General features: G+C 56.1%; 2 protein-coding genes across 2 annotated transcripts in view; both read right to left on the minus strand.

Moving 5' to 3' along the window:
* Positions 1-103: 103 nt before the first annotated feature.
* On the minus strand, positions 104-22,247 carry CR2 (complement C3d receptor 2). Its single transcript, XM_068159612.1, is given in 28 exon segments — positions 104-1,351; positions 1,732-1,816; positions 2,078-2,153; positions 2,728-2,757; positions 3,057-3,236; positions 5,043-5,225; positions 5,917-5,976; positions 6,382-6,561; positions 6,995-7,080; positions 7,614-7,713; positions 7,963-8,154; positions 8,984-9,166; positions 9,713-9,895; positions 10,539-10,721; positions 10,849-11,031; positions 12,056-12,250; positions 12,785-12,870; positions 13,818-13,917; positions 14,191-14,385; positions 15,723-15,947; positions 16,599-16,781; positions 16,913-17,095; positions 17,752-17,934; positions 18,565-18,747; positions 18,879-19,061; positions 19,702-19,884; positions 21,354-21,534; positions 22,161-22,247. Coding segments are annotated over 27 exon segments (4,068 nt in total). The 3' UTR covers positions 104-1,351; positions 1,732-1,734.
* Positions 22,248-22,989: 742 nt separating this feature from the next.
* Positions 22,990-27,676, minus strand: part of LOC137451712 (complement receptor type 1-like) — a 32,466-nt gene continuing 27,779 nt past the window's right edge. Inside the window, exons 28-29 of the mRNA XM_068159413.1 lie at positions 27,048-27,071; positions 22,990-26,543 (exon numbers count right to left, since the gene is read on the minus strand). Of these exons, the coding sequence (XP_068015514.1) occupies positions 26,500-26,543; positions 27,048-27,071 (68 nt within the window). The 3' untranslated portion in view covers positions 22,990-26,499. The remainder of the gene's footprint in view (positions 26,544-27,047; positions 27,072-27,676) is intronic.

Consider the following 27,676-nt stretch of genomic DNA (forward strand, 5'->3'; position numbering starts at 1 on the left):
GCTCCTTTGGCCGATAAAATCTGTCTGTTGCTGAGCAGTACTCAAAAAAATGATCATAAACCACTTCCACATCTCGATGTGCAGAGAGACAGAACCAAAAGCATTTGTTGAGCCACATTCAGCTTTTTATTTGGTGAAGCGTTGGTAGAGGAGCACTGCAGGGAAGTGTTCCTGGAAGAAAATGCAGAGCAGCATCCGTTGCAGCTGCACAGATCAATGTAGTCACGAAGAGAGTCTTTTGTTTAATGATTGTGACTTTCACACAGGAATCAGCACAGATTTTTGCAGGAAGAGAAAGGCAATGGTTTGCATCAGACAGCAGCGGCACACCGAAGTCCCTCTGAGCCAGCGTCTGTCCTGTGTGCAGCTGGAGCTTTGTTACATCCTTACAGTAATTAACAGGAGCAGAAGAAGCGTTAATGTGCCTCTTTTCACCCCGGAATGCCAGCCTCAACGGGAGCGATGCTTCCATGCAACCTGCAGCCTCTCTCTGTATGGAGGAGGAATGGAATGAGGGATAGCAGCAGCAGCATGGGTGCCCAGCCTAGGACAGAGATGACATCTGGTGTTAAAAATAGACTTTTCCTGTTTGCACGCTGCGTAGAGCTTCCATCTCATAACTCAGGGAGGGAGGAGGAGAGGATTTCTGGGAAACAATGCATTGTTTCAGGGGGGGAATGATCTTGAACCAGCCTTTGCAGAGAAAAACAAATAAAAGAGTTTGTTTACAGCAGGCCTCTTTCTTTTTGTGGTTAAAGCTGAGGATGTTCAGAGTGCTCCTGACTGGAAAGGAACGATCTGGAATAGATTCAGCACAGAAAGGAGAATAATTCATAAGTTGAATTCCAGTTCTGGTGTCCCCATCATGAGAAGGACACAGAGATGTTGGAGTGGGTCCAGAGAGCACTACCAAAGATGATCCAAGGTCTGGAGCACCTCTGCTTATAAGGACAGGCTGAGGGAGCTGGGAGTGTTCAAGCTAGAGAAGGGAAGACTCCAGAGGGACCTTAGAGCTGCCTTCCAGTACCTGAAGGGATCCTGCAGGAAGGCTGTAGAAGGACTTTACATAATGGTGTCTAGAGACAGGACAAAGAGGAATGGTTTGAAGCTGAGGCAGAGCAGGGTTAGACTGGAGCTGAGGAAGGAGGTCTTCAATAGGAGGGTGATGAGACTCTGGATGGCACAGGGAGGCTGTGGATGCCTCCTCCCTGGGGTGTTGAAGGCCAGGTTGGATGAGGTCTTGAGCAGCTGAGTCTAGTTGAGAGGTGTCCTTGCCCATGGCAGGGAGGTTGCAGCAGATGATCTCTGAGGTCCTTTCCAAGCTAAGCCATTCTGTGATTCTATGACAGGTCTAAAAGCAAGCAAAAAAAACCCCAAACAACCCAAAGGCCAAATTTCTTACAGTAGTGCTGTTAAAGGCACTTTATTACAGAGCAAGCTCTCCCACATCCCTCACCAGAAAAAGCAAGTTCATGTCAGAAGCAAGGCATAGCCTGAAAGTTTGACCTGAAAGTGGCCTTATTCAGGTTGCAGAAACCAATGCCAACACGTGGAGGGCAGTGCCAGAAAGAAAAGCAGTGTTTAAAAGCCACTGTGTTTAAAACAGTGGTTTGTGTAAGGAAAGGAAGCATCTTACCAGAGGCTTGAAGTGAAGTTTGAATGACTGTGTTGGAACAACTCAGGGTTGCAGCTCTAGCTGATTATTTTATGTTGAGGAACACAAATCCATACCTTCTATGGAAGACAGCCAGATTTCTGGTCAGGTATCTGGGTCAGAGGGGTTTGGTGGCTGTGGTTTTCGTATGTGTGGTAAGAGCTGAGTGACAAAGGAGAAAACACTCTGTGGGGTTGCAAAAAGCCACTCAGCTTGGCTTCCATGGAGGAAGAGAGCCTTGAAATAAACCACCACAACCACACCAGCAGTTCCAGGCTGCTGTGCCTTCTACACTGTGAGCTGAAGAGACAAACATTAGCAGCCCCAGGAATGCTCAGGCAAAGGTTTCAGTCCTATGAAGTGTATAAAACTAGGAACATGGCAACAGAGGACATGAATGAACAGCCAGAAAAACCACCTTACCCTTCCTTCTGCTTCAAGAGAATTTTCCAGACAATGCCAGCCCCCAGGAGAAGCAGGACTCCAGCAGCTGCAGCTCCTGAGGAAGAGGAGTCTGTAATCCTCACTGTGTGTTTCAGAGCACATCAGCACATAAGGACACACAGCTCTTGGAGTGAGTCTGGAGGAGGGCCACAAAGCTGAGGGCTGCAGCACTTCTGCTCTGAGGGCAGGCTGAGGGAGCTGGGGGTGTTCAGCCTAGAGGGAAGACTCCAGGGGAACCTTAGAGCTGCCTTCCAGTACCTGAAGGGATCCCACAGGAAGGCTGCAGAGGGATTTTCATGAGGGTGTCTGGAGACAGCACAAGAGGGAATGGTTTGAAGCTGAGGGAGAGCAGGGTTAGAGTGGAGCTGAGGAAGAAGCTCTTTAGTAGGAGGGTGGTGAGACTCTGGAACAGGTTGCCCAGGGAGGCTGTGGATGCCTCATCCAACCTTGAGCAGCTGAGCCTAGCTGGGAGGTGTCCCTGCCCGGGGTGGGGAGGTTGAAGTAGACGATCTCTGAGCTCCCTCCCGACCTGAGCCATGCTGTGATTCTATGAAAGTGAGCAGAGGAAACGGTGCCACCGAGGCCCCTGCACAGAGATCTGGCCACAAGAGTGGCTCTGGGTTGCTCACCTAGGGCTGCTGAACCGGACTTGGGTGACACTGAAGGGGGAAAAGAAAGAAACATCAGCAAACCCTCGCGTGACAATGGGGTGTTTCTGAGCTGTTAATCACCACAGTAATTAGAAAGTGAATCACTTTCTCACCAAAGCTTTTGCAGCTCAGACCTACAATCCAGGGGATCTTAAACCCTCACCATTCTAGGCTTATTTCCCCCTCACACACACACTTGCTTGTTTAAAAGGCATTTTCATGCTTGAGGTATTTTCCAACCTTACTGATTCTATGATTCTTTAAAGGTGTTTCTGGTTTGGCCTTTGCTTCATTCACATTCCACTCACTCAATTTACAGGCTGGTACAGGAGGGTCCCAGCTGAAGTCCTCTTGGCACCGAATCTGACTGTTGCCTTCCAACCTGTAACCATCATCGCATTCCAGGGTGATGTTAGTCCCAAAGAGATAAGTGCTTCCTTTCATGGCTTCCTTAACCCCTTCAGCTTCTGGGAACACACATCTGATCTCTGAAATTGAAAGTAACACCAACAATGAAAACACATTCAATGGGAAGGAGGAGAAAAGAGGAGAATGCAGCTGTGGGTTAGCTGAGACATTGTTCTTGAGCTCCTGGATGGAACCAGGAATCAATTCTTCCTCCACAGGGCAATTCCTTCCTTTGTGGGCAGAGTAGGGGGTGGGTGTCTCACTCCCACGTGTGAATATTTCATGGGTTCATAGAATGGGTTGGGTTGGAAGGGACCTTAAAGTTCATCCAGTTCCAACCCCCCTGCCATGGGCAGGGACACCTCCCACCAGCCCAGGTTGGATGAGGCCTTGAGCACCTCCAGGGAGGAGGCAGCCACAGCCTCCCTGGGCAACCTGTGCCAGTGTCTCCCCACCCTCACTGGAAAGAATTTCTCCCTAATCTCCAGTCTCAGTCTGGCCTCTTCCAGCTCAAAGCCTAAATCTGCCCTCCTCAAACTTCAGTTAGTTGCTTCAGCTTTAAGCATCTAATCACCTTTAACAGTCCAGTCCAAGAATTGTTGAGCAGGTTCTGAGTGGAGAGCAAAGGGGTGATGTCAACAGGTGACTTTTATCCTTTGTGTTACATCTTTCTTTTTGTTTCCTTAATGTTTGTTTTTACTTTCACTCATAGTAGTTCCTAAGGGCACTTAGAATCATACAATCAATAAGGTTGGGAAAGACCTCAAAGATCATCAAGTCCAACCTGTCACCCAAGACCTCATGACTACTAGAGCATGGCCCCAAGTGCCACATCCAATCCCTTCTTGAACACCTCCAGGGATGGGGACTCCACCACCTCCCTGGGCAGCACATCCCAATGGCTAACAGCTCTCTCTGGGAAGAACTTTCTCCTCACCTCCAGCCTAAACCTCCCCTGGCACAGCTTGAGACTGTGTCCTCTTGTTCTGGTGCTGGGTGCCTGGGAGAAGAGACCAACCCCCACCCGGCTACAACCTCCCTTCAGGGAGTTGGAGAGAGCAAGAAGGTCTCCTCTGAGCCTCCTCCTCTCCAGGCTAAGCAACCCCAGCTCCCTCAGCCTCTCCTCACAGGGCTGTGCTCGAGGCCTCTCCCCAGCTTTGTTTCCCTTCTCTGGACACCTTCAAGAGTCTTGATGTCCTTCTTAAATTGAGGAGCCCAGAACTGGACACAGGACTCAAGGTGTGGCCTGAGCAGTGCTGAGTACTACTTGCAGACCATGAGAATGTGGACTGGGCAGGGAGAATTTTTTTCTGTGTGACTCCTTCCTTTAGAGAGCCTCTGACTCATTTACATAGCTGCTGGGTACTCTCTTTCTTCTCATTGTTATCTGAGCCCACATTTCCTCTCCTGAGTCACTGAGGTGGGTACAGCTTCCTGAAGGAAGCACCCCGAGTTTCTTCTGGTGAATGGCCTGACCTCCCTGCAGGAACACCCATGGCAGGAATCTTGTGACGCCGCTGGAATTGCCTTGGGTTTGCCTGGTGGCCTTCAGAGCCAGCTGCACACCAGTGCCAAGTCCCAGCAAATGAGGCATTTGCTGAGAAGGCAGTGGTCAGGCTCACGTTATCTACAAAGCATCCAGCAGGGAGAACTTCCCTGATGCAATCGCTCCCTTTGTTTCCTGGTAACACCCTTGTGAGACCCCCGCCTCCAATCCTGCCTCCAGTTCAGTGTGTCCCCAGCAGAAGAAGGACACAGAGCTGTTGGAATGAGCCCAGAGGAGGGCCACAAAGATGACTCAAGGGCTGGAGCATCTCAGCTCTGAGGGAGTCTGGTTCTGCCCCCAGGAATTTCAAGCCACCTGAGCAAACTAATGACAAACACACCTTTGCACTGAGGAGGAGGCTGGCTCCAAGTTCCTGACCCCATGCAGCTGATGAAGGCATTCCCAACAAGTGAATAACCAGGATTGCAGCTGTAGGATATGGATGCTCCATGGGGAAAAGTGTCAGAGATGTTGCCTTTGAGCTTCCCATTGGTGATGGCTGGAGGATGGGGACACATCACAACTGGGAGAGACAAGCAGCAGTGTGACCATGAGGATCTTGATGGCCTCCCACATCAAAAGTGTCTGAGAAATGATTGTTGTGTGCCCCATGAGCAGTGCTTGGAGGAGAAAGACACTTCACTAATGAGAGGGGAGGGGGACAGAAGGAGAAAGAGGATGAAAGGGACAAGAGGAGAAAGGATGAAAGGGAAAAGAGAAGAAGAAGAGGGGGAAAAGGAGAGGAAGAGGAGGAGAGAGAGGGGAGGAGAGAGAGGGGAGGAGAGAGAGGGGAGGAGAGAGAGGGGAGGAGAGAGAGGGGAGGAGAGAGAGGGGAGGAGAGAGAGGGGAGGAGAGAGAGGGGAGGAGAGAGAGGGGAGGAGAGAGAGGGGAGGAGAGAGAGGGGAGGAGAGAGAGGGGAGGAGAGAGAGGGGAGGAGAGAGAGGGGAGGAGAGAGAGGGGAGGAGAGAGAGGGGAGGAGAGAGAGGGGAGGAGAGAGAGGGGAGGAGAGAGAGGGGAGGAGAGAGGAGCAAGGATAAGAGGGAGAAGAGAAGAAAGGGGCGAAGAAAGAGGAGGAGAGGGAGAAGAAGGTAGCAATATTCACTTGCTAAAAAGGTGCTAACAGGAGAGTGCAATTCCCCCTCTTCCCTGCAAAGAGCAGGATGGGTTGGTTAGGAGTGAGTGTTGAGTAACTCTTCTTCTGCTAACAGACCTACCTGGCTTTGTTGTGGTGTCAGGATGCTGGTAACGTTCTGCCATTCCACCTGGAGGCCACACTAGGAGTTAAAAACCCACATCTGGTTGAGCAAACACAATGCACACACTACTCACCTCCAGTCCTCATCACCCTGCCTTGACAGCTCCAGCAAAAATATCACTCATCCCTGAGAGTGACCTGCCAACAAGCTCCCCAAGCTCTCACTTTCAGGAAAGGTGGATCAGGGATTGCAAGAAGCAGGGGGAGAGAAGTGCAAATCACTTCTGTACTTACAGCGTCACCCAAAACCTGGCTCCCCCCCTGTGTGAGAAGGAAGGCATCAGTAAAAGGAACAATTTCTGCTTTCTCCTTACAAGCACTTGGAGCCCACAGGGAAAATAAAGGCAACTTTGGCTTCAGGGCATGGGTTGGAGCTGTTGAGGAGGAACCTGCCATGCTGCCAAGTCCAAGTGCTGACACTTACCCTGCTCACAGACTGGGATGGGTGGATCCCAGGTCTTGTTGGCTTGGCACTGGGCTGTGTGGTGGCCTCTCAAGATGAAACCTCTGTGGCACTTAAAACTAACAGTGGCTTTGTAGGTGTAGGGATATTTAATAGGAGACACTCTCCCATTCTTGATCTTTGGGGCTGGGCAGGTCACCTCTGAAAAACAAAGCCATTATCTCAGAGGGAGCCATATGTAGGCTGTCGTGGGTGCAGGTAGAAAGTCCATCCTCAGCGTGGCACTGCTCAGAGGAGCTTCACAGGTAGCACTTGGAGACTCACATAGAAATAACTTCAAGAATTAAGGTGTTTTGAGCACCTTTGGGTTCCTTTAGCTCCTGGGGTTACCACATTGCTGTGTGTGCAAGCATAGTGTTGTGCCTGTAGCCAATAATGTGGATACACAGCATAAGAATGGGTTGGAAGGGACCTTAAGGATCATCCAGTTCCAACCCCCTGCCATGGGCAGGGTCACCTCCCACCAGCCCAGCTTGCTCAGGTTGCATCCAGCCTGGCCTTGAACACCTCCAGGGAGGGGACATCCACAACCTCCCTGGGCACTTTTTAAGGGCTGGCTCCAGTGGTGACCTACTTTGACAAATGGGGAGAGCACCACTCCATGTGATATTGGGTCCAAAAACCTCACATCTCCTGTGAGACTGTCCAACCAGTCGGTGCCTGGAGTGAGAGAGACAGAAAGAGCAGTTGATACCAAGTCATTCAGCTTGGATTTTGCCCTCCCACTCTGACAGTAGCCCCAGAGGTTTTCCTTCTGCAGCCTTCTCATTCTGGCTGGTCACCGAGGTGTTTCTGTTGCTTTGAGACAACTAAGTTCCTTCTTCCAGGGTCCAAGAGGAACAGCAATGATCCCAAAGTACTCTGAGTTAGATTGGTCAGGTGCTAAATCAAGAGCCAGACCCAAGTGATTTCCAAGCTGCTGGAGCCTCCTTGCAGCACATGCTCAGGTCCTGCTGGGTGGCCATCTGAGAAGACAGACTGAAACTCAGGCTTTGCAAGATAATGCATTGAGCAGAGGCAGGGGGAAATGAGAGACACTCCTTCCTATCTTGAGCAGGCAGCTGTGGCAGGACTGGAACCAAAAGAGCAGCTCTGGGAGGATGGCCCCACAGGGGAGTGGGCTCTGAGCCTTGAAGCACCAGCAGCAAGCTTAGAGTCAGCATGGGAGCCAGCACAGACAGCGTGGGACTCACCCTTCTTCACACATGTAGCTCACCACTGACCCAAGAAGGAGATCTGTCAGAACAACAACTCTGCCATTCTGTGGTGTCTCTGGGAATTTACATTTCCTCCCTGGGAAAGAACAAGGCTGAGTTTAAACTCTTCTCTCACAGTTGTGCTACTCACTACGGGAAGGCATCGAAAGGATCTGTTCCACCTTCAAGCGAGGTGTGATTTGGGAAGTGCCCAATAGGTGCCCAAAGGATGTGACTGGTGAAGCCATGTATGAGTTCTTTTGCTAAAGAACTGCTCTAGGAAACCCACAAACGTAGCTCAGACAACTCTCAGAACAACCAACGGCAAAGGGAGGGAGCTATTCACTTTGACAGAACGCTTGTGCTTCAGACCACTTGCGGTTCGGCAGGCAGGTCAGAGCTGGGCTCATGCCAGGCTGCCTCACATATCCTGCCTGGCAGCTGTATCTCACATTGGCCCCAACGAGAAACTTGGTCAGGTTTCTGTATTTCTCAGTTGGCACAGCAAAGGTCAGGTTTGGAGGGGCACCGCAGACACCTATCGGGAGAGAAAACACAGAGAATGAACGGAATGGAACAGAGCAGAATGGAGCAGAGCAGAGCAGAGCAGAGCAGAGCAGAGCAGAGCAGAGCAGAGCAGAGCAGAGCAGAACAGAACAGAACAGAACAGAATAGAATAGAATAGAATAGAATAGAATAGAGCAGAACCGAACCAGACCAGACCAGGTTGGAAGAGACCTTCAAGATCATCAAGCCCAACCCATCACCCAACACCACCTAATCAACTAAACCATGGCACCAAGCACCCTATCAAGTCTCCTGAACATCTCCAATGATGGTGTTTAGGTTGGAAGGGACCTCCAACATCCCTGCCATGGGCAAGGACACCCCTCAACTAGGCTCAGCTGCTCATCCACAACCTCCCTGGGCAGCCTATTCCAGAGTCTCACCACCCTGCTACTGCAGAACTTCTTCCTCAGCTCCAGTCTAACCCTGCTCTCCCTCAGCTTCAAACCATTCCCCCTTGTCCTGTCTCTAGACATCCTCATGACAAGTCCCTCTGCAGCCTTCCTGCAGGATCCCTTCAGGTACTGGAAGGCAGCTCTAAGGTGCCCCTGGAGTCTTCTGTTCTCTAGGCAGAACACCCCCAGCTCCCTCAGCCTGTCCTCATAGCAGAGATTTGGGTATCAACTGGGCAGAGCTGGTTTTAAATCTATGTTAAGGATGCACAGATCAAAGCTCACAACAAAACTGAAAACAAAGAGGGAGGACTGAAGGATTCCACATTTTGGGAAGACTAATGGAAAAGCTGAGTCCTACAGGCTTCCCAGCCTACCCATAACTCCCATCCTGCAAGCACAGCCTACCTGCACAGTGAGGAAGGGGGAGGCTCCAGTTTCCAGAGTCCGTGCACTGAATGGATGCCTCTCCCAGGAGGCTGTACCCAGGCTCACAGCTGTAATTCACAACCATCCCAACAGTGAAAACCTCCAAGTCCTGGCTGTTGTGATTTCCATTGTCAATATTTGGAGGTGAAGGGCATTGCAGCACTGAAGAGAGAGGACAACACACAGTGAAAAGTGGCATGGGCAGGGTAAGAGGCAGGGAAGATCCCTGCACAGAGCCAGCCAAGTGAGCACAGCTCCTGCAGGTGCTGGCAGCAGGCTTAGACCCATGGCTGTCACTGGATGTGCAGTTCATCCCCCTCCCCATGCCACTTCATAGATTTGTAGAATCATGGAATGGTTTGGGTTGGAAGGGACCTTAAAGTTCATCAACCCCCCTGCCATGGGCCTCCTCCAGCCTGGCCTTGAACGCCTCCAGGAAGGAGGCAGCCGCAGCCTCCCTGGGCAGTCTGTGCCAGTGGCTCCCCACCCTCACTCTGAAGAATGCCTTCCTCATCTCCAGTCTAAATCTGCCCTCCTCGAGCTTCAATCCATTCCCCCTCACCCTATCACCACAAGTTCCTGTAAAAAGTCCCTTCCCAGCTTCCTTGCAGGCCCCTTTTAGGTACTGAAAGAGGTGCTGCAGGTGGTCTCCAGGTTTGCCCACTCCAGGCTCGTGCAAGCCCAGGATGGGTGCTCAGCCAGCCCCACCTGCACAGCGTGGGTATGGGAGGCTCCAGTTCCCTGAGGCCAGGCAGAGGACAGAAGGGTCTCCGAGGAGGGTGAAGCCAGGCTGGCAGCTGTAGCTCACAGACATGCCACTGGTGAAGTTGGTGCCAGGCTCTGCGCCGTGCGTGGCGTTGGCGACGATGGGAGGCGGAGGACAGGGCAGCGCTGGAGGGCAGGAGCAGAGAGTGGCCTCAGTGATTGTTCCCAGGGGAGGAGCACAGGGAACACAACAAGAGACTGTCACACCTGAGGTGGCAGGAGTGAGGCAGAGAACACAGCTCCAGGGCCCCTCCAGCACAAGGAGCATAGTATCATAGTATCACAGAATCAGTCAGGGTTGGAAGGGACCACAAGGATCATCCAGTGCCAACCCCCTGCCATGGGCAGGGACACCCCACACTAGATCAGCCTGGCCAGAGCCTCATCCAGCCTGGGCTTAAACACCTCCAGGGCTGGGGCCTCAACCACCTCCCTGGACAACCCATTCCAGGGCTTCACCACTCTCATGGGGAAGAACTTCCTCCTCCCCTCCAGCCTGAATCTCCCCACCTCCAGCTTCATTCCATTCCCCTCAGTCCTATAATTCCCTGAGATCCTGAGCAGTCCCTCCCCAGCCTTCTTGGAGCCCCCTTCAGATCCTGGAAGGCCACAATGAGGTCACCTCAGAGCCTTCTCTTCTCCAGACTGAACAGCCCCAACTCCTTCAGTCTGTCCTCACAGGAGAGGTGCTCCAGCCCTCTGCTCATCCTCCTGGCCTGGGGGATGATCCTAACTGTCCTCCTTCCCATCCCCCGTGTGCCTCACTGACCTGGCTCGCAGGTGGGGACAGCAGGCACCCAGTGGCCATCAGGCTGGCACTTGGCTTCATGGCTGCCCCGCAGCAGGTAGCCTGGGTGGCACTGGAAGGTGATGTTGGCCCCAGGATGGTGCACAGTGCCCTGTCCTCCAGCCACATCTCCGTTCTGGATGGTGGGGCTCGTGCAGGTGTTCACTGGAAGGGGCAAGCAGCAGAGTGGGGGCTGGGGAAGCAGCAGCTGCAGCTGGGGCTTGTCCCTTTGATTTTCCATGCAGCCTTCCCTTCACTGTGGGCAAGAGCATCCCCAGCATCCCCAGCTCACCTTCACAGCGGGGGTAAGGGGTGCTCCAGGTTGCAGATGGCAGGCAGGATACTGTTGTTTTCCCAGTGAGGACATAGCCCAGGTCACAGTAGTACTTCACTGACATCCCAGGGAGGAACACTCTCACATCCTTGCTCTCGTGGTGGCCGTTGGTGATATTTGGAGGGGAAGGACATTGCAGCACTACAAGGAGGAGGAAAAGTCATAGCTGGTGAAGAGCTGGTACCACACACCCCCACTGCAGGGTGCAGGCAGCCTTTCCATTTGCTTCTTTCCTGTTAACCTCTCCCAGATCACCAAGGCTGTCCCTGAATTATGTTTCCATCCTCCCCTCACTTACCTTCCAGCCCCCCTGGGTTTTGAGCTAACTGACATCAAGAATGATCATTTCTCACTACTTAGACATTCCCAGTGGTCAGTTGCCATCTGTGGCCCTCACAGCCTTGCTCTGAGCCTGTGGTGCTTGTGAGCAAGGTGAGCCTCCAGCCTGGGTTGTGATTTAGTAGGGATGGGAAGGCTGCAGCCAGGGATGTGCCTGAGCCATCTGTGGCCCTCACAACCTTGCTCTGAGCTTGTGGTGGTTGTGAGCAAGGTGAGCCTCCAGCCTGGGTTGTGATTGAATAGGGATGGGAAGGCTGCAGCCAGGGATGTGCCTGAGCCATCTGTGGCCCTCACAGCCTTGCTCTGAGCTTGTGGTGGTTGTGAGCAAGGTGAGCCTCCAGCCTGGGTTGTGATTGAATAGGGATGGGAAGGCTGCAGCCAGGGATGTGCCTGAGCCATCTGTGGCCCTCACAGCCTTGCTCTGAGCTTGTGGTGGTTGTGAGCAGGGTGAGCCTCCAGCCTTGCTCTGAGCTTGTGGTGGTTGTGAGCAGGGTGAGCCTCCAGCCTGGCTCTGAGCTTGTGGTGGTTGTGAGCAGGGTGAGCCTCCAGCCTTGCTCTGAGCTTGTGGTGGTTGTGAGCAGGGTGAGCTTCCAGCCTTGCTCTGAGCCTGTGGTGCTTGTGAGCAAGGTGAGCCTCCAGCATGGGTTGTGATTGAGTAGGGATGGGAAGGCTGCAGCCAGGGATGTGCCTGAGCCATCTGTGGCCCTCACAGCCTTGCTCTGAGCTTGTGGTGGTTGTGAGCAGGGTGAGCCTCCAGCCTGGGCTGCGATCCAGTCGGGATGGGAAGGCTGCAGCCAGGGACGTGCCTGAGCACGCCCAGCCCTACCTCCGCAGCGCGGCGGGGGCCCGCTCCAGACTCCGTTCTCCCCATCCAGGGTGGTGCAGTGGATGGAGGCCTCTCCATGGAGGGGGTAGCCAGGGTTGCAGGTGTATGTCACAGAGATGCCAAAGTAGAAGTCGTTCAGCAGCCTGCCTGTGTGCCGCCCGTTGGCAATGTCTGGAGGTGGCTCACAAGGGATACCTGCAGAGGTGCAGAACAAGGCTTCCAGATTCAACAGCAGCACCACAGGAGTTGAAATCCTCCCGTTTTGGGGGGCACAAACACGTGCCCTAGAGGTGGAGGAGCTGCAGTGAGGTAACCTTCTAGGTGAGGCCCTGCAGGCAGCAGGATCTCAGCTCCCTGGCCAGCAATTTCTGTGACAGAAAGCAGAGCAGCAGGACAAACCTCTGTGGAGGAACCACCTCCATAGAACCACAGAATGCACTGGCTTGGGAGGGACCTTGGAAGCTGATCTAGTGCAACCCTCCTGCAGCCAGCAGGGACATCCCCAACTAGAGCAGGTTGCAGCTCCTTGATCTTTGCTGCTGCTCTCTGGGAAATCAAGCAGCAAAATGCCATTTCCATCACTTGTGCAGGCTGCTGGTTGTGACATCAGGACTCTCTGGACCTTGTTTTTCATGCCCACACGAGAGCTTTGACTGGAGACATTTGGCAGCCTCTGCTGGAAAGTGTTCACCAAATCCATGCAGAGCCCTGGAGCTGGAAGCTACTTACGCTGACAGATGGGGACATCCCCACTCCATGCCACACGTGCACCAGAGATCTCACAGCGTCTCCTGGGATGCCCAACCAACCTGTACCTGGTGGCAAAAGAAGGGCACATTCCTCCCAGGTCCTTGCAGGTTGAGTTACTACCTCCTCCTGGCCACCTCGGGTGCTGTGATCAGCCCTGCCAACCCCAGAGCTGTGAGCCTGACGAAGTTCCCTTCCTGGCTCCCCTCCCCCCAACCAGTTTCACAGTGCAGAGAATCCCAGGGTTGGTTTGGTTGGAAAAGACCTCCAGGATCATCAAATCCCAGCATGAACCCAGCACTGCCAGGTCCCCACTGACCCATGGCCCTCAGCACCACGTCTAGACCCGCTTTGAACACTTCCCTGGGTGGTGACTCCACCACATCCCTCAGCAGCCTGGGTCAGGACTTGACTGCATTGATGGAGAAGAAATCTTTCCTAATACCCAAACTAAACCTCCCCTGCTGCAACCTGAGGCTGTTTCCTCTCCTCCTGTCACTTGTTACTGGGGAGAAGAGACCAACCCCAACCTGGCTCCAGCCTCCTTTCAGGGAGCTGTAGAGAGCCACAAGGTCTCCCCTCAGCCTCCATTTCTCCAGGCTCAACAACCCCAATTCCCTCAGCTGCTCCTCCCCAGCCCTGTCCTCTAGACCCTTCCCCAGCTTCCTTGCCCTTCTCTGGACACACTCCAGCACCTCAGTGTCCTTCTTGGAGTGAGTGGCCCAAAACTGACCCCCAGTATCCAGCCTCAGTAGTACCCAGTACAGGGGGAAAATCACTTCCCTGGTGCTGGCCACACTATTGCTGGTCCAGGCCAGGATGCTGGGCACCCTGCTGCCAGCTGTCCACTCCTTGTATGTGTTAGATAGGTACAGAAGTGCTTGGAGTGGCTTCTGCATAAAATCCATGGATTGGGGTTGAATGTGTAGGAGGGGGAAAGGGAGACTGCACACACACACACACACACACAGAGCTCTCCTCACTGCTTTAGGCAGCAGCCAAGCCCAGCACTTACCCTTCCTCACATCCATAGACCACTGTTGAGCCAAAGAAGAGGTCTGCTAGGGAAATGATTTTCCCATTCATAGGCTCCTCGGGGGGGCTGCATTTTTGCCCTGAGGGAGGAAGGAGAAACAACCAACAAACCCTTACTGTAGGCTTCTACCTCCACCATGGTTCAAGAGCTGCAGTTATTACTCCAGTTATCTGTTCACATTTCCAGTTCCTCCCCCTCTCCCCCCCTCCCCCAAAGTGGGTTTCCAACAGCACTAAGATACATGGCTTCACCAGTCACATTGTCTCTGAGCACCAGGGAAACATTGAAGGGCTTTTGAACGTGGCACCAATCCCCTCCTGAGCACCAGACAGCAAATCAAGGAGCTATTCACTTGTACAGAACTCTAGGGCTGCTGACCACACTCCACTCTCAAGGCATGTGACAGTAGGTGACCTTCCTGGGTGTTTGGCATAGCCTGGTCGACAAATGTACCGCACAGTCTGGCCCACAGAGAACTCAACCAGCTCATGATGATGCTCCTGATTTAGCTCAGCAAAGTGGAGCCTGGGAGGAGCACCACAACCACCTAGTGAGGAAGGGGAAGAAAGAAAAAACACAGAGATGAGACTCAGGCAAGGAGAGGAAGCCTGCTGGGTGCAGAGCACCAGGAGGAGGAAGAGTGATTGGTGTGGGGAAAGTACCCAAATAAACTATTGGCTAGAAGAGTTTCTTTGCATTTTTAGCATAGCCATTAGAGAATAGAATAGAACTAACCAGCTTGGAAAAGACCTCAGAGATCATCAAGTCCAACCTATCACCCAGCACCATCTGATCAAATCAACCATGGCACCAAGCACCCCAGCCAGGCTCTTCCTATCCTTCCAACCTATCACCTAATACCTAACACCTCCTGACAACCAAACCATGGCTCCAAGTGCCACATCCAATCCCCTCCTGAACACCTCCAGGGATGGGGACTCCACCACCTCCCTGGGCAGCACATCCCAAGGGCCAATCTCTCTTTCTATGAAGAACTTCTTCCTCACCTCCAGCCTAAACCTCCCCTGGCACAGCTTGAGACTGTGTCCTCTTGTTCTGGTGCTGCTTGCCTGGGAGGAGAGACCAACCCCCACCTGGCTACAACCTCCCTTCAGGGAGTTGCAGAGAGCAAGAAGGTCTCCCCTGAGCCTCCTCTTCTCCAGGCTAAGCAACCCCAGCTCCCTCAGCCTCTCCTCCCAGGGCTGTGCTCCAGACCCCTCCCCAGCTTTCTTGCCCTTCTCTGGACACCTTCCAGCATCTCAACATCTTTCCTAACCTGAGGAGCCCAGAACTGGACACAGGACTCAAGGTGTGGCCTGACCAGTGCTGAGCACAGGGCAGAATGACCTCCCTGCTCCTGCTGGCCACACTGCTCCTGCTGCAGGCCAGGATGCCATTGGCCTTCATGGCCACCTGGGCACACTGCTGGCTCATGTTCAGCCTACTGTCAACCACTACCCCCAGGTCCCTCTCTGCCTGGCTGCTCTCAGCCACTCTGCCCCCAGCCTGTAGCACTGCCTGGGGTTGCTGTGGCCAAAGTGCAGCCCCTGGCACTTGGATGTGTTCAATCTCCTGCCCTTGGCCTCTGCCCATCTGCCCAGCCTGCCCAGGTCCCTCTGCAGAGCTCTCCAAACCCTCTAACAGCTCAACTCCTGCCCCCAGCTTGCTGTCATCTGCAATTTTACTACTGATGGACTCAATCTCCTCCTCCAGATCATCAATAAAGATATTGAACCAAAAGGGAAGAGAATTGCCCAAAGGATTCTGGAGGATCAGGTTCGTAGTCCCTAAGTCCTCCACGTGATTGCTCCACATCATTTCCGCAGGGTTAGAGGCCACAAGTCGGTGTCAGGGGCCATAAATCAGTTAGTGGTGGGGATTTACCTGGCTGTGGAAGCCTGTTGGAGAGCTGCTGGCCATGGTGCTGCCTGACACAGATGGGAACCGCAGGGCGCCAGCTGCCGTCCTCCTGGCAGGAGATTTCAGCACTGCCTTGCAGGCTGTAGCCACGCTGACACTGAAACGTCACCGTCTGCCCAGGTGCAGAGAGGAGCCCTTGACCATCAATTTGCCAGCCATTCTCTAGGTCTGGGGTTATGCAGACAGTCACTGGAAAGGGGCATCGTGGAATCAGTAAGGTTGGAAGGGGCCTTTTGAGATCCTCAGTGGACAGAGAAATGTGCAAAAGGAGTCAAAACAAAGCCAAACAAACCCCAGCAGGGTGTTAATATTGGAACAACCAGTCCCAACAGCTCCAGAAACCTCCTTAACGTCACCAGAAACCTCCCCAGCACCTCCAGAAACCTCCCCAGCACCTCCAGAAACAATCCCAGCACCTCCAGAAACAATCCCAGCATCACCAGAACCCCCCCAAACCTCCAGAAACCTCCTTGGCAACTCCAGATACCTCCTCAAAACCTCCAGAAACCTCCTCAAAACCTCCAGAAACCTCCTCAACACCTCCAGACAGCGCCCCAACACCTCCAGAAACCTCCCCAGCATCTCCAGAAACCTCCTCAAAACCTCCAGAAACCTCCCCAGCATCTCCAGAGACCCCCCCCCCCCCCAAAAAAAAAACCTTCAGACAACTCCAGCACCTCCAGACACCTCCCCAACTCCACCACCACAACAGGAGGCCTTGGAATTAATCCCTGCTCTGCAGCATTTCAGGTGGGATTAACCTTCTCTGAGGATCTGGTTGTAGTGGTCAAGCTCTCCCCTGGGCTCACAGCCACCCCAGGGCACAGCCCAGGGACAAACCTTCACAGCGAGGGCCAGGCTGGCTCCAGTTCCCTGAGGCTTTACAGAACACAGTAGGGTTTCCAACCAGGTAGTGGCCAGGGTCACAGGAGTAGCTCACAGCCATCCCCAGGGTGAACCAGGCTCGGCCCCGGCCGTCGTGGCTGCCGTTGGGGACCGCTGGGGGCGCGGGGCAGGGTCGCACTGCAGCAGGGAGACAAAGCCCAGGTCAGCAGGAGGGGAGCCAGGGGCAGGCAGGGAGCTGCTGCTGCCTGCCAGGAGCAGCCAGCAGGCACAAGCTGCCCTCGGGGTCCCCTGGGGGCACCCACACTCACCCTTCTCACAGGCAGGCAGCGGGGGGTGCCAGCGGCCCCCCGGCTGGCACTGGCTCTCGTAGGTGTCCCCTTCCGTGGCGTAGCCAGCGTTGCAGCTGAAGCCAAGAGTCTCCCCGGCTCGGTAGCTGCTCTGCAGCCAATGGACCTTCCCATTCTGCACCTCGGGGGCCTCACAGCCGATGGCTGCAGGGCACATGGACAGCGGCCTTTGAGCTTCAGTGCAGGGGCAGCTCCTGCACACACAGCCCCCTGTACACACAGCCCCCTGCACACACAGCCCCCTGCACACACAGCCCCCTGCCTCCTGCCCCCTACCCCCTGCACACACAGCCCCCTGCCTCCTGCCCCCTGCACACACAACCCCCTGCCTCCTGCCCCCTCCACTCTCAGCCCCCTCCCTCCTGCCCCCTGCCTCCTGCCCCCTGCACACACAGTTCCCTGCACACACAGCCCCCTGCCCCCTGCACACACTGCCCCCTGCACACACAGCCCCTTGCACATACAGCCCCTGCCTCCTGCCCCCTGCACACACAGCCCCCTGCACACACAGCCCCCTGCCTCCTGCCCCTGCACACACAGCCCCCTGCACACACAGCCCCCTGCCTCCTGCCCCCTGCCTCCTGCCCCCTGCACACTCAGCCCCCTCCCGCCTGCCCCCTGCCACAAGCACTCTGCCTGCAGCACTCTTCCTGCAGGACAGGAGCAACCTGGGCTAGGGGGAGGTGTCCCTGTGGCAGGGGGTTTGGAACTAGCTGATCTTTAAGGTTGCTTCCAACCCATTCTCTGGCATCCAGCATCCCTCCCCCAGCCTCACACCATGCAGGGAAGCTTCCACTCACCCTCACAGCGGGGCAGGGGCCTGCTCCAGAGCCCAGTCTCTGTGCAGCTGATGGACACATTCCCCAGCAGCTGGTAGCCTTCCTTGCAGCTGTAGTGCACAGCCACCCCCTGGGCAAACCTCTCCAAGGAGTGTGCAGTGTGCAGCCCGTTGGCAATGTTGGGTGGCTGAGGACACCTCACCTCTGCAGAGGGAGAGGGAAAAAGCCCATGAGAGCTGGGAGAGGTGATCCTGAGAGAGCTCAGCTCCAACCTCCTGCATGTCAGGCATGGGGAAAGGCAAAGGAGAGGACAGAGGCTCCCCAGGTGCTGCCAGCTCTGTCCTGCCAGCCAGCCTTTGGGTGCCCTGTCCCTTTGCTGACTTTTCTGGACAGGGAAGGTTGAATTGTTCACAGAAGTCCATCTGGTCTCACCCCAGAGGCTGTGGCATGCCCCATGCCCATGTCTGGTCCCCAGCACCCTCACAGGCCAGCTCTCCATGCCACGGTGCAGCTTGGCTGTCACCAGAGCACCAGGAGGAGAGTGCTGGCTGCAGGGACCTCTTCCCACTTGGTCTGCCAGGCAGTGATGTGCCAGCTCCTGGGCACCCCCTGTGGGGTCACCAGCAGCCAGCCCCAGCAGCAGGGATGCTGCACTTGCAGCCAGCTCTGGACTGATGGGTGGCAGCTTGTTCTTTACATGACACAGAACCGCAGACTGCACTGAAGGGGAATTTAATCCCCCACGGAAGGTCCCAGTGGGAACGGTCAGGGACTCCCCAGTGCTCAGAGGCACACTGGGAAGCCCTCCCCACAGGGCACAGCCCAGGGACAAACCTTCACAGCGAGGGCCAGGCTGGCTCCAGTTCCCTGAGGCTTTACAGAACACAGTAGGGTTTCCAACCAGGTGGTGGCCAGGGTCACAGGAGTAGCTCACAGCCATCCCCAGGGTGAACCAGGCTCGGCCCCGGCCGTCGTGGCTGCCGTTGGGGACCGCTGGGGGCGCGGGGCAGGGTCGCACTGCAGCAGGGAGACAAAGCCCAGGTCAGCAGGAGGGGAGCCAGGGGCAGGCAGGGAGCTGCTGCTGCCTGCCAGGAGCAGCCAGCAGGCACAAGCTGCCCTCGGGGTCCCCTGGGGGCACCCACACTCACCCTTCTCACAGGCAGGCAGCGGGGGGTGCCAGCGGCCCCCCGGCTGGCACTGGCTCTCGTAGGTGTCCCCTTCCGTGGCGTAGCCAGCGTTGCAGCTGAAGCCAAGAGTCTCCCCGGCTCGGTAGCTGCTCTGCAGCCAATGGACCTTCCCGTTCTGCACCTCGGGGGCCTCACAGCCGATGGCTGCAGGGCACATGGACAGCGGCCTTTGAGCTTCAGTGCAGGGGCAGCTCCTGCACACACAGCCCCCTGCCTCCTGCCCCCAGCACACACACCCCCCTGCCCCCTACCCCCTGCACACACAGCCCCCTCCCTCCTATCCCCTGCACACACTGCCCCCTGCACACACTGCCCCCTGTACACACAGCCCCGTGCCTCCTGCCCCCAGCACACACAGCCCCCTGCCTCCTGCCCCCAGCACACACAGCCCCCTGCCTCCTGCCCCCAGCACATACAGCCCCCTGCCTCCTGCCCCCTGCACACACAGTCCCCAGCACACACAGCCCCCTGCCTCCTGCCCCCTGCACACACAGCCCCCTGCCTCCTGCCCCCAGCACACACAGTCCCCTGCACACTCAGCCCCCTGCCCCCTGCACACACTGCCCCCTGCACACACAGCCCCCTGTACACACAGCCCCTGCCCTCTGCACACACAGCCCCCTCCCTCCTGCCCTCTGCCACAAGCACTCAGCCTGAGCTAGGGGAAGGTGTCCCTGTGGCAGGGAAGTTGGAACAAGGTGGTTTTTAAGGTTGCTTCCAACCCATTCTGTGCATCCAGCATCCCTCCCCCAGCCTCACACCATGCAGGGAAGCTTCCACTCACCCTCACAGCGGGGCAGGGGCCTGCTCCAGAGCCCAGTCTCTGTGCAGCTGATGGACACATTCCCCAGCAGCTGGTAGCCTTCCTTGCAGCTGTAGTGCACAGTCACCCCCTGGGCAAACCTCTCCGAGGACTGTGCAGTGTGCAGCCCGTTGGCAATGTTGGGTGGCTGATGACACCTCACCTCTGGAGAGGGAAAAGGAATTGCCCTGGGGGTCAATTGTTTGGGGTTTTGTGTGCTCCTAGGACAGGTTGGGTGGTCTGGGGGTTCTAGCCTGAATTCTGCTCAGGTTTGGATCCATTTGCACAGCGATTGCACTTGGATTGTGGCCAGAGGAGATGAGTGGTAACAGTGAGAGGGGAAGATGAGGGTGAGAAATGGAGGAGAAGAGGAGAAGTGAGAGAGAGGGGAAAAGGAGAGGGGAAAAGGAGAGGGGAAAAGGAGAGGGGAAAAGGAGAGGGGAAAAGGAGAGGGGAAAAGGAGAGGGGAAAAGGAGAGGGGAAAAGGAGAGGGGAAAAGGAGAGGGGAAAAGGAGAGGGGGAAAAGGAGAGGGGAAAAGGAGAGGGGAAAAGGAGAGGGCAAAAGGAGAGGGGAAAAGGAGAGGGGAAAAGGAGAGGGGAAAAGGAGAGGGGAAAAGGAGAGGGGAAAAGGAGAGGGGAAAAGGAGAGGGGAAAAGGAGAGGGGAAAAGGAGAGGGGAAAAGGAGGGGGGAAAAGGAGGGGGGAAAAGGAGGGGGGAAAAGGAGGGGGGAAAAGGAGGGGGGAAAAGGAGGGGGGAAAAGGAGAGGGGAAAAGGAGAGGGGAAAAGGAGGAGGGAAAGGAGGGGGGAAAGGGAAGGGAATGGAGAAGGGCAGAGTCAGGGCAGAATCAGGGCAGAGCCGGGGCAGAGCCAAGGCAGAGCCGGGGCAGAGCCGGGGCAGAGCCAAGGCAGAGCCGGGGCAGAGCCGGGGCAGAGCCGGGGCAGAGCCAAGGCAGAGCCGGGGCAGAGCCAAGGCAGAGCCGGGGCAGAGCCGGGGCAGAGCCAAGGCAGAGCCGGGGCAGAGCCGGGGCAGAGCCAAGGCAGAGACGGGGCAGAGACGGGGCAGAGACGGGGCAGAGCCAAGGCAGAGCCAAGGCAGAGCCAAGGCAGAGCCGGGGCAGAGCCAAGGCAGAGACGGGGCAGAGACGGGGCAGAGCCAAGGCAGAGCCAAGGCAGAGCCAAGGCAGAGCCAAGGCAGAGCCGGGGCAGAGCCAAGGCAGAGCCGGGGCAGAGCCAAGGCTGAGCCGGGGCAGAGCCAAGGCAGAGCCGGGGCAGAGCCAAGGCTGAGCCGGGGCAGAGCCAAGGCTGAGCCGGGGCAGAGCCAAGGCTGAGCCGGGGCAGAGCCGGGGCAGAGCCGGGGCAGAGCCAAGGCAGAGCCGGGGCAGAGCCGGGGCAGAGCCAAGGCAGAGCCGGGGCAGAGCCGGGGCAGAGCCAAGGCAGAGCCGGGGCAGAGCCAAGGCTGAGCCGGGGCAGAGCCGGGGCAGAGCCGAGGCAGAGCCGGGGCAGAGCCAAGGCAGAGCCGGGGCAGAGCCGGGGCAGAGCCGAGGCAGAGCCGGGGCAGCCTGATCCCTGCTTTGCTTTCCCCGCGAGTTGGAGAGGCCTCCAGAGGAAGCTTTCCCCGCGGCTGTCAGCAGGACACTTGCCCCTCTTGCAGACTGGCAGCGGGGGGCTCCAGGTGAGGTCAGCCTGGCACCTGCTGGTGCGGGAGCCCTGCAGGGTGAAGCCCAGGTTGCAGGCGAAGCTCACGGAGTCCCCTGCCCGGTAGGAGAAGCGAGCGGCGGAGACTCTCCTCCCATGGCGGACGTGCGGGAACCGGCACTGCGGAGCTGGGGAGAGGAGACGAAGAACCCATGAGCCTCCGAGCTCTCGGGGTGCCCCTGCCCGTGCCAGCTGCTGTGGGACACCTCGGGCTACCTGCCAGGCTTTCATGCCCTGCAGGTTTCCAGCCTGGCCCCGGCAAACAGCAGCTCTTCTTTGCCACTCCTCTCCCCTGCCTCCCCCCAGTGCGTTTTGGTTTCTCGCAGTCACTTCCAACCCCAGGGAGCTCAAACCCCAGCCCGCACCGAGCCAGGCTCCTCATCTCACTGCTGCAAGCTGCTGCATCCCATAACCACTTGTACTTTGGCAGCCTGAGCCTGCCCTTGTTGTAAGAGGCTGGGCAGGTTGTGCAAGAGGCTCCACAGCCTCCTGTAGCGAGGTCCTACCTCCCTTCCCAGCTGCTGCAGGGCCGAGGGTGGCCCTGGTGCTGACCCAGGAGGTCTCTCACTAGCAGAGCAGCTCCGAGGCTATGTGATGCTTAGGGACTAAGCTGCTGTGGTCCGCCTGGGACCAGCACAGGGCCCCCAGTGGCCTCCAGAAAGAAAAGCAAAAGGACCAGAAAGGAGAGGAGCAGAGATGGTGAAGAGAAGGGCTGTGGGAGGAAGGCCCCAGGGGTGCAGACCTGCTTGGTCTCCCTTACCTTGAGCCCCAGCCACGGTGGCCAGGAGCAAAGCAGAGCTGCCCAGGAGGCAGAGGGTGAAGGTGAGCAGCATGCTCTGGTCCCTGGCACAGACTGCAGCTCCTGGGGGGCTGCTGGAAGATATGGACACCCCAGTTCCCCCCATATGCAGAAGGAGCCACAGCTGTGGGGCTTCCCAGGGCCACAGGAGGGGAAGCTGTGGGCTCTGCAGCACAGGGAGGGTGCAGCCTCCACCCCCCCAGGGAGGCTGCAGGTCCCACAGGCTGTAGCCACCACCCCCCCAGGGAGGCTGCAGGTCCCACAGGCTGCTTCTGCTGCTGCTTTGGGCAGGAGAGGATGGGACCCTGGGCCCCAGGGGTGTCAGTGAGGGAGGGGTGGGTGCAGGCACAGAGGTGCTGGCAGCCAAACTGTGCCCTCAGAGCAGAGCATCCTTGGTTAGGGAGGTGGCCCAGGTCAGCAGGTAGTGATGACAGCTGAAGGAGCACAGGAAGGGCAGAGCAGGGCATTCTCTCCCCCTGCACCCCCTGTGCAATGGGTGGCAGCTGGGAACACATCTGTCCCTCAGGACCATTGGGTGCTCAGGCCAGGAGGTGCAGTGCACAGCCCAAGCTTGCTGTGGATCCCAACCCTCCTGACTCATCATTGGCTGCTCTGGGCCTCATCCAGCCAGCATCCTCCCTTGCCCCTGGCTGAAAGAATGACAACCCACAGGCAGGACAAATCAAAACCCAAGGACAGGACCTTAGGCTGTGGGAGCACAGTGCAGAAGGTGCTTTCTGAGCCCAACCCCAGCAGCAGGACACGCTGTGACTCAAGGCTTTTAATCCCTTTTATTGACAAAGAGCTTCAAATATTTACAGAGTCAACATTCACAGCTCAGAACTGCACTTGGCTGGTTCCACTCAGGTGAAAAAATGTGGGATTGTGGGAGCCAAATTCATCTGAGTGGTGTCCAGTGGCAGGACAAGGGGCAACAGACACAAACTGGAACCCAGGAGGTTCCCTGTAAACATAAGGAATAGGAATTCTTCATTTTGAAGATGGCAGAGCCCTGGAGCAGGCTGCCCAGAGAGGCTGTGGAGTCTCCTTCTCTGGAGATACCAAACCCACCTGGATGTGTTCCTGGGAGGTGTTCAAGGCCAGGTTGGATGAGGCCTTGAGCAGCCTGGGCTGGTGGGAGGTGTCCCTGCCAATAACCAGGGGGGTTGGAAGTGGATGATCTCCAAGGACCCTTCCAACCCAAACCATTCTATGAAGCTCTGCACCCTGCTCACACAGGAGGGCTGGACTGGCTGATCTCCAGAGGTTCCTTCCAACCCAAACTGTTTTCTGAGGACACAACTCAACTGAGTCCTTCATCCACCTCCAGCAGTGCCTTCTGGTGACCGTACCCACAAGCTATGTCTCAGCAGCCACAGCTCCTTCCACTTGGTTGCAGGGACATCAGTCCCAAGCTGATCCTTAAAGCAAGTGTTAAATCCTTGGGGAAAAGCCACTCTGGGCTCCCCAGTGGGGAGAGCTGTGCTGGGATGAAAGTGACAAAGCAGGACACAGCCTGAAGCTTTACATCTGGCTTGTCCTCATCTGCTCACTCACGTGGCTTATGGCAAGGGAGAAGCAAATCTGCAGCCACCTGCTGGGTCTGCAAAGTCTGGCTTCCCAAAACAGGGCCTCAGGGGGGCCCCAGTGACAGCAGAAGAGGGCAGTGCTCTGCTGGGAAGGGAGAACTTTGTGGGTCTGCCTGGAAGAAGAGCAGATGGAAAGGGCTGGTGGTGTTCTTCACCCCTGGGAGATGCAGGTTCCTGTTAGCAGGAAAGCTCTGGTGAGAATGCAGAAGCAAAAAGCCTGTAGCAGACACATTTCAAGCACTTCTCCTTCCCAGCCATGCATCCTGAGGAGCTCAGATGGGGCATTTATCTCTGCCCCAGACAAGACCCTGAACCTCAAACCCTTGCTTTACCAGCAAGCTGAAAGTCCCAAAGTGCCTCAAGCTGGCCTCAGGCTTAACAAGGTTCCATCCCATCGCAGTTTGGTTTCCCTCATGAAGAGGGTTCACAGGAAACCTTCAGATCTTCATTGTAGGAGATGCTACAAGATCTCTCTGACTTAGCATTTAGGGAGGCTGAGTTAAAAGCAGCACCAAGAAGCAGTCAGCACCAACACCAACAAGCAGTCAGCACCAACACCCCAACGTGGGCTTTCTAGCAGCCAGACAAATCAAGGGCAGGTCTGCCTGGGTCCTTAGACAAGGTGACTAAGGTTCTATCATCCAAGTTGTCCTCATGGCACTGCCAAAGCCTCCTGGGGACAGCAGGTTTCCTCACTCACCTCTGCCCACCCTCATAAGCCACCCTCAACACAGCTGATCAGGTGAGACAGGGTGAAAACCAAGCACACACAGGTGAGGTTTGTGTCCTCCACACAGGAATAAATTCAGACTATGGCTGGATGTGCATCTGCAGCTGCTTTGAGTGCTGGAGACTGTGTCCTCTTGTTCTGGTGCTGCTTGCCTGGGAGAAGAGACCAACCCCCACCTGGCTACAACCTCCCTTCAGGGAGTTGGAGAGAGCAAGAAGGTCTCCCCTGAGCCTCCTCTCCTCCAGGCTATGCAACCCCAGCTCCCTCAGCCTCTCCTCCCAGGGCTGTGCTCCAGACTCCTCTCACCAGCCTTGCTGCCCTTCTCTGGACACCTTCCAGAAGCTCAACCTCTTTCCTAACCTGAGGAGCCCAGAACTGGACACAGGACTCAAGGTGTGACCTGACCAGGGCTGAGCACAGGGCACAATGACCTCCCTGCTCCTGCTGGCCACACTGTTCCTGATGCAGGCCAGGATGCCATTGACCTTCAACCCCTGATGGGAGCCAGCATGGTCTCCAGGTGTACAGCACCACCTGAAAAAGCCTTTGAAGCCCAAGTGCAGCCAGCAGTTCCCTGCCTCAGTCGCTCCAGGCAGCAGCATTTGAGCAGCAAGGGCAAAGGTTCAAAGGTTCCCAGGCAGCAGCGTTGGGATGCTTGGTGGCACCTGCCAGGACACCTGCAAGTGGGGCTGGACACCACCTGCCTGCAGATGAGCTCCACTGCCCCCAAGCACCCACCCAGCTGGGCTCCTCCTGCAGCTGGGAGCTTGCTGAAAGCTGCAGCACTTGAAGAGAAGCAGCAGAGGCTCTGCAGGGAGCGGAAGGAAGTGCTCGCTGCAGAGCTCCGACACGCTGCGGGGACTGGGGCAGGGCAGAGACCTTCAGCTGCAGCTCCCAACTGAATTTGAGGGCAGGCAGGAAGAGGCAGAATAACAACAGCAGCAGCTCTTTGTCATGTGGCAGTTACATGATTCCTGCAGAAGTGACTGCTCTGTGGCCCTGCTGCTGGGGCAAGGCTCAGGCTCACCTCCAGGCAGCAGCTGCAGCTGTGTTTTCACAGCAACCTTTGCAGGGCTTTCACTGCCAGGCTCACCCCCACCCCCAGCCCTTTTCCCCCCGTTTCTATCAACTTTTTGATCACTCACACAAAGACAGTCACCATGAATCCTCTCCAGCTCAGCACACTTAAGAACACCCTGAATCCTGATCAGATCCAGGCACCCAGGTGACCTCGGTGGGGCTGAGAAACTGAACCCCTGGAGGTATCCCCCAAGTGCAGGATTTCCTTGAGCCTACTCTGAGTCTTTGGCATTGTTGTGATGGTAACATGGGGAGAACTGCTCCTGATTGCATAGAATCAACCAGCTTGGAAAACACCTCAGACATCATCAAGTCCAAGCTGTCACCCAACACCTCCTGACAACTGAACCATGGCACCAAGTGCCACATCCAATCCCTTCCTAAACACCTCCAGGGATGGGGACTCCACCACCTCCCTGGGCAGCACATTCTAGTGGCCAATTACTCCTTCTGGGAAGAACTTTCTCCTCACCTCCAGCCTAAACCTCCCCTGGCACAGCTTGAGACTGTGTCCTCTTGTTCTGGTGCTGCTTGCCTGGGAGAAGAGACCAACCCCCACCTGGCCACAACCTCCTTTCAGGTAGTTGTAGGCAGCAATAAGGTCTCCCCTGAGCCTCCTCTTCTCCAGGCTGCTCTTCTGAAGAGCATTCTCAGCTGGGTGGTGGAGACCTCCCAAGCCCAGCCCAGCCCTGTGCATGAGCTGCTGTGTGCAGTGCAGGGCAGTGCAAGCAAAAGTGCCAAAGTGCTTCCTGGGCTGCAGCTGGGAGCAGCAGGGCTTTGTCACCCAAGGTCTCTTCTTTCACAGGAGGGAAAAGAAGAGCACTGGGAGAAGTGGCACCAAGTCCAGCAGGTCTCCAGGTGCCTCTCTGCTGTGTCCATTCCCTCCTCTAGATGCTCATCACCAGCAGTGCCAGGAGGAGGGGGAAGATTCCTACAAGAGACAAATGAGAAGCTTCAGACTTAAACACACAGAATTGTTTGGCTGGAAAAGACCTTGCCTAAAGCCCTCTGAGACCACCCACTCCAACCACCAACCCACCACCACCATCACCACTAAGCCATGCCATCTCCACAGGCTCTTTGAACCCCTCCAGGCATGAGGACTCCACCACCTCCCTGGGCAGCCTGTGCCAGTGCCTGACAACTCTTCTAGTGAAGAATTGTTTCCTAATACCCAATTTAAAGCTGCCCTGGTCCAACCTGAGGCTATTTCCACTTGACACTAGATATTTAACTCTCTTTCCCCTCCCTGGTCCTCTTTACCTTCTCCCCCATCCCTTTTCACAGCATGATCTTAAAGCAACACCACCACAAACGTGCTCTGGGTCATGCCTAGAGGCTTTTAAGGCTGTTTCCCAAGCAAAACACAGAGGAGACAACCCCACAGAGACAGACAAGAGGGTGACACAAGGGGTCAGGAAGAGATGTCACTTACCAACAATGATGATGTTTGCTCCACCTGGAAAGGAAGGAAGCCAAAAAGTGAGACCCAGCAGGGAAATTCATCAGGGTCACAGCAGGAGCAGCTGACATCAGAGCCAGGGCATGCTGGCAACCAGAAGAGAGTGAGAGCCCTGCACAGCCCAGCTCCAGAGCCCTGTTAAAACCCAGCTGCACTGACCAGGAGGCATTTCCAACAGCCTGCAGCCCCAGGTTGCAGCCAATCATGCTCTGATGGCTTCCAGATAGTAACTGAAGCTGCTGCAGGAAGCAGCAATGGTTTAGCCCTTAGCAGAATTAGCATGGAAACACAGAGCTGTTGTGGTCTCTAAGGTCCTCAAGTCCAACCAGCAACACAATGGCCACGAAATCATCTCCAAAAGAGCTATGTCCACACATTTCTTCACACCTCCAGGGATGCTGACTCCACCACCTCCAGGGATGGTGACTCCACCACCTCCAGGGATGCTGACCCCACCCTGGGCAGCCTGTTCCGGTGCCTGACCACCCTTCCAGCAAAGAAATTGTTCCTCATCTCCAACCTAACCCTCCCCTGGCACAGTTTCAGGCCATTTCCTCTCATCCTCTCACCTGCTACTAGGGAGAGGAGACCAACCCCCACCT

The sequence above is a fragment of the Melanerpes formicivorus genome, unplaced genomic scaffold, assembly GCF_026170545.1.
Source record: "Melanerpes formicivorus ecotype bairdi unplaced genomic scaffold, bMelFor1.0.p_v2 SCAF_46, whole genome shotgun sequence".
Taxonomy (NCBI): Eukaryota; Metazoa; Chordata; class Aves; order Piciformes; family Picidae; genus Melanerpes; species Melanerpes formicivorus.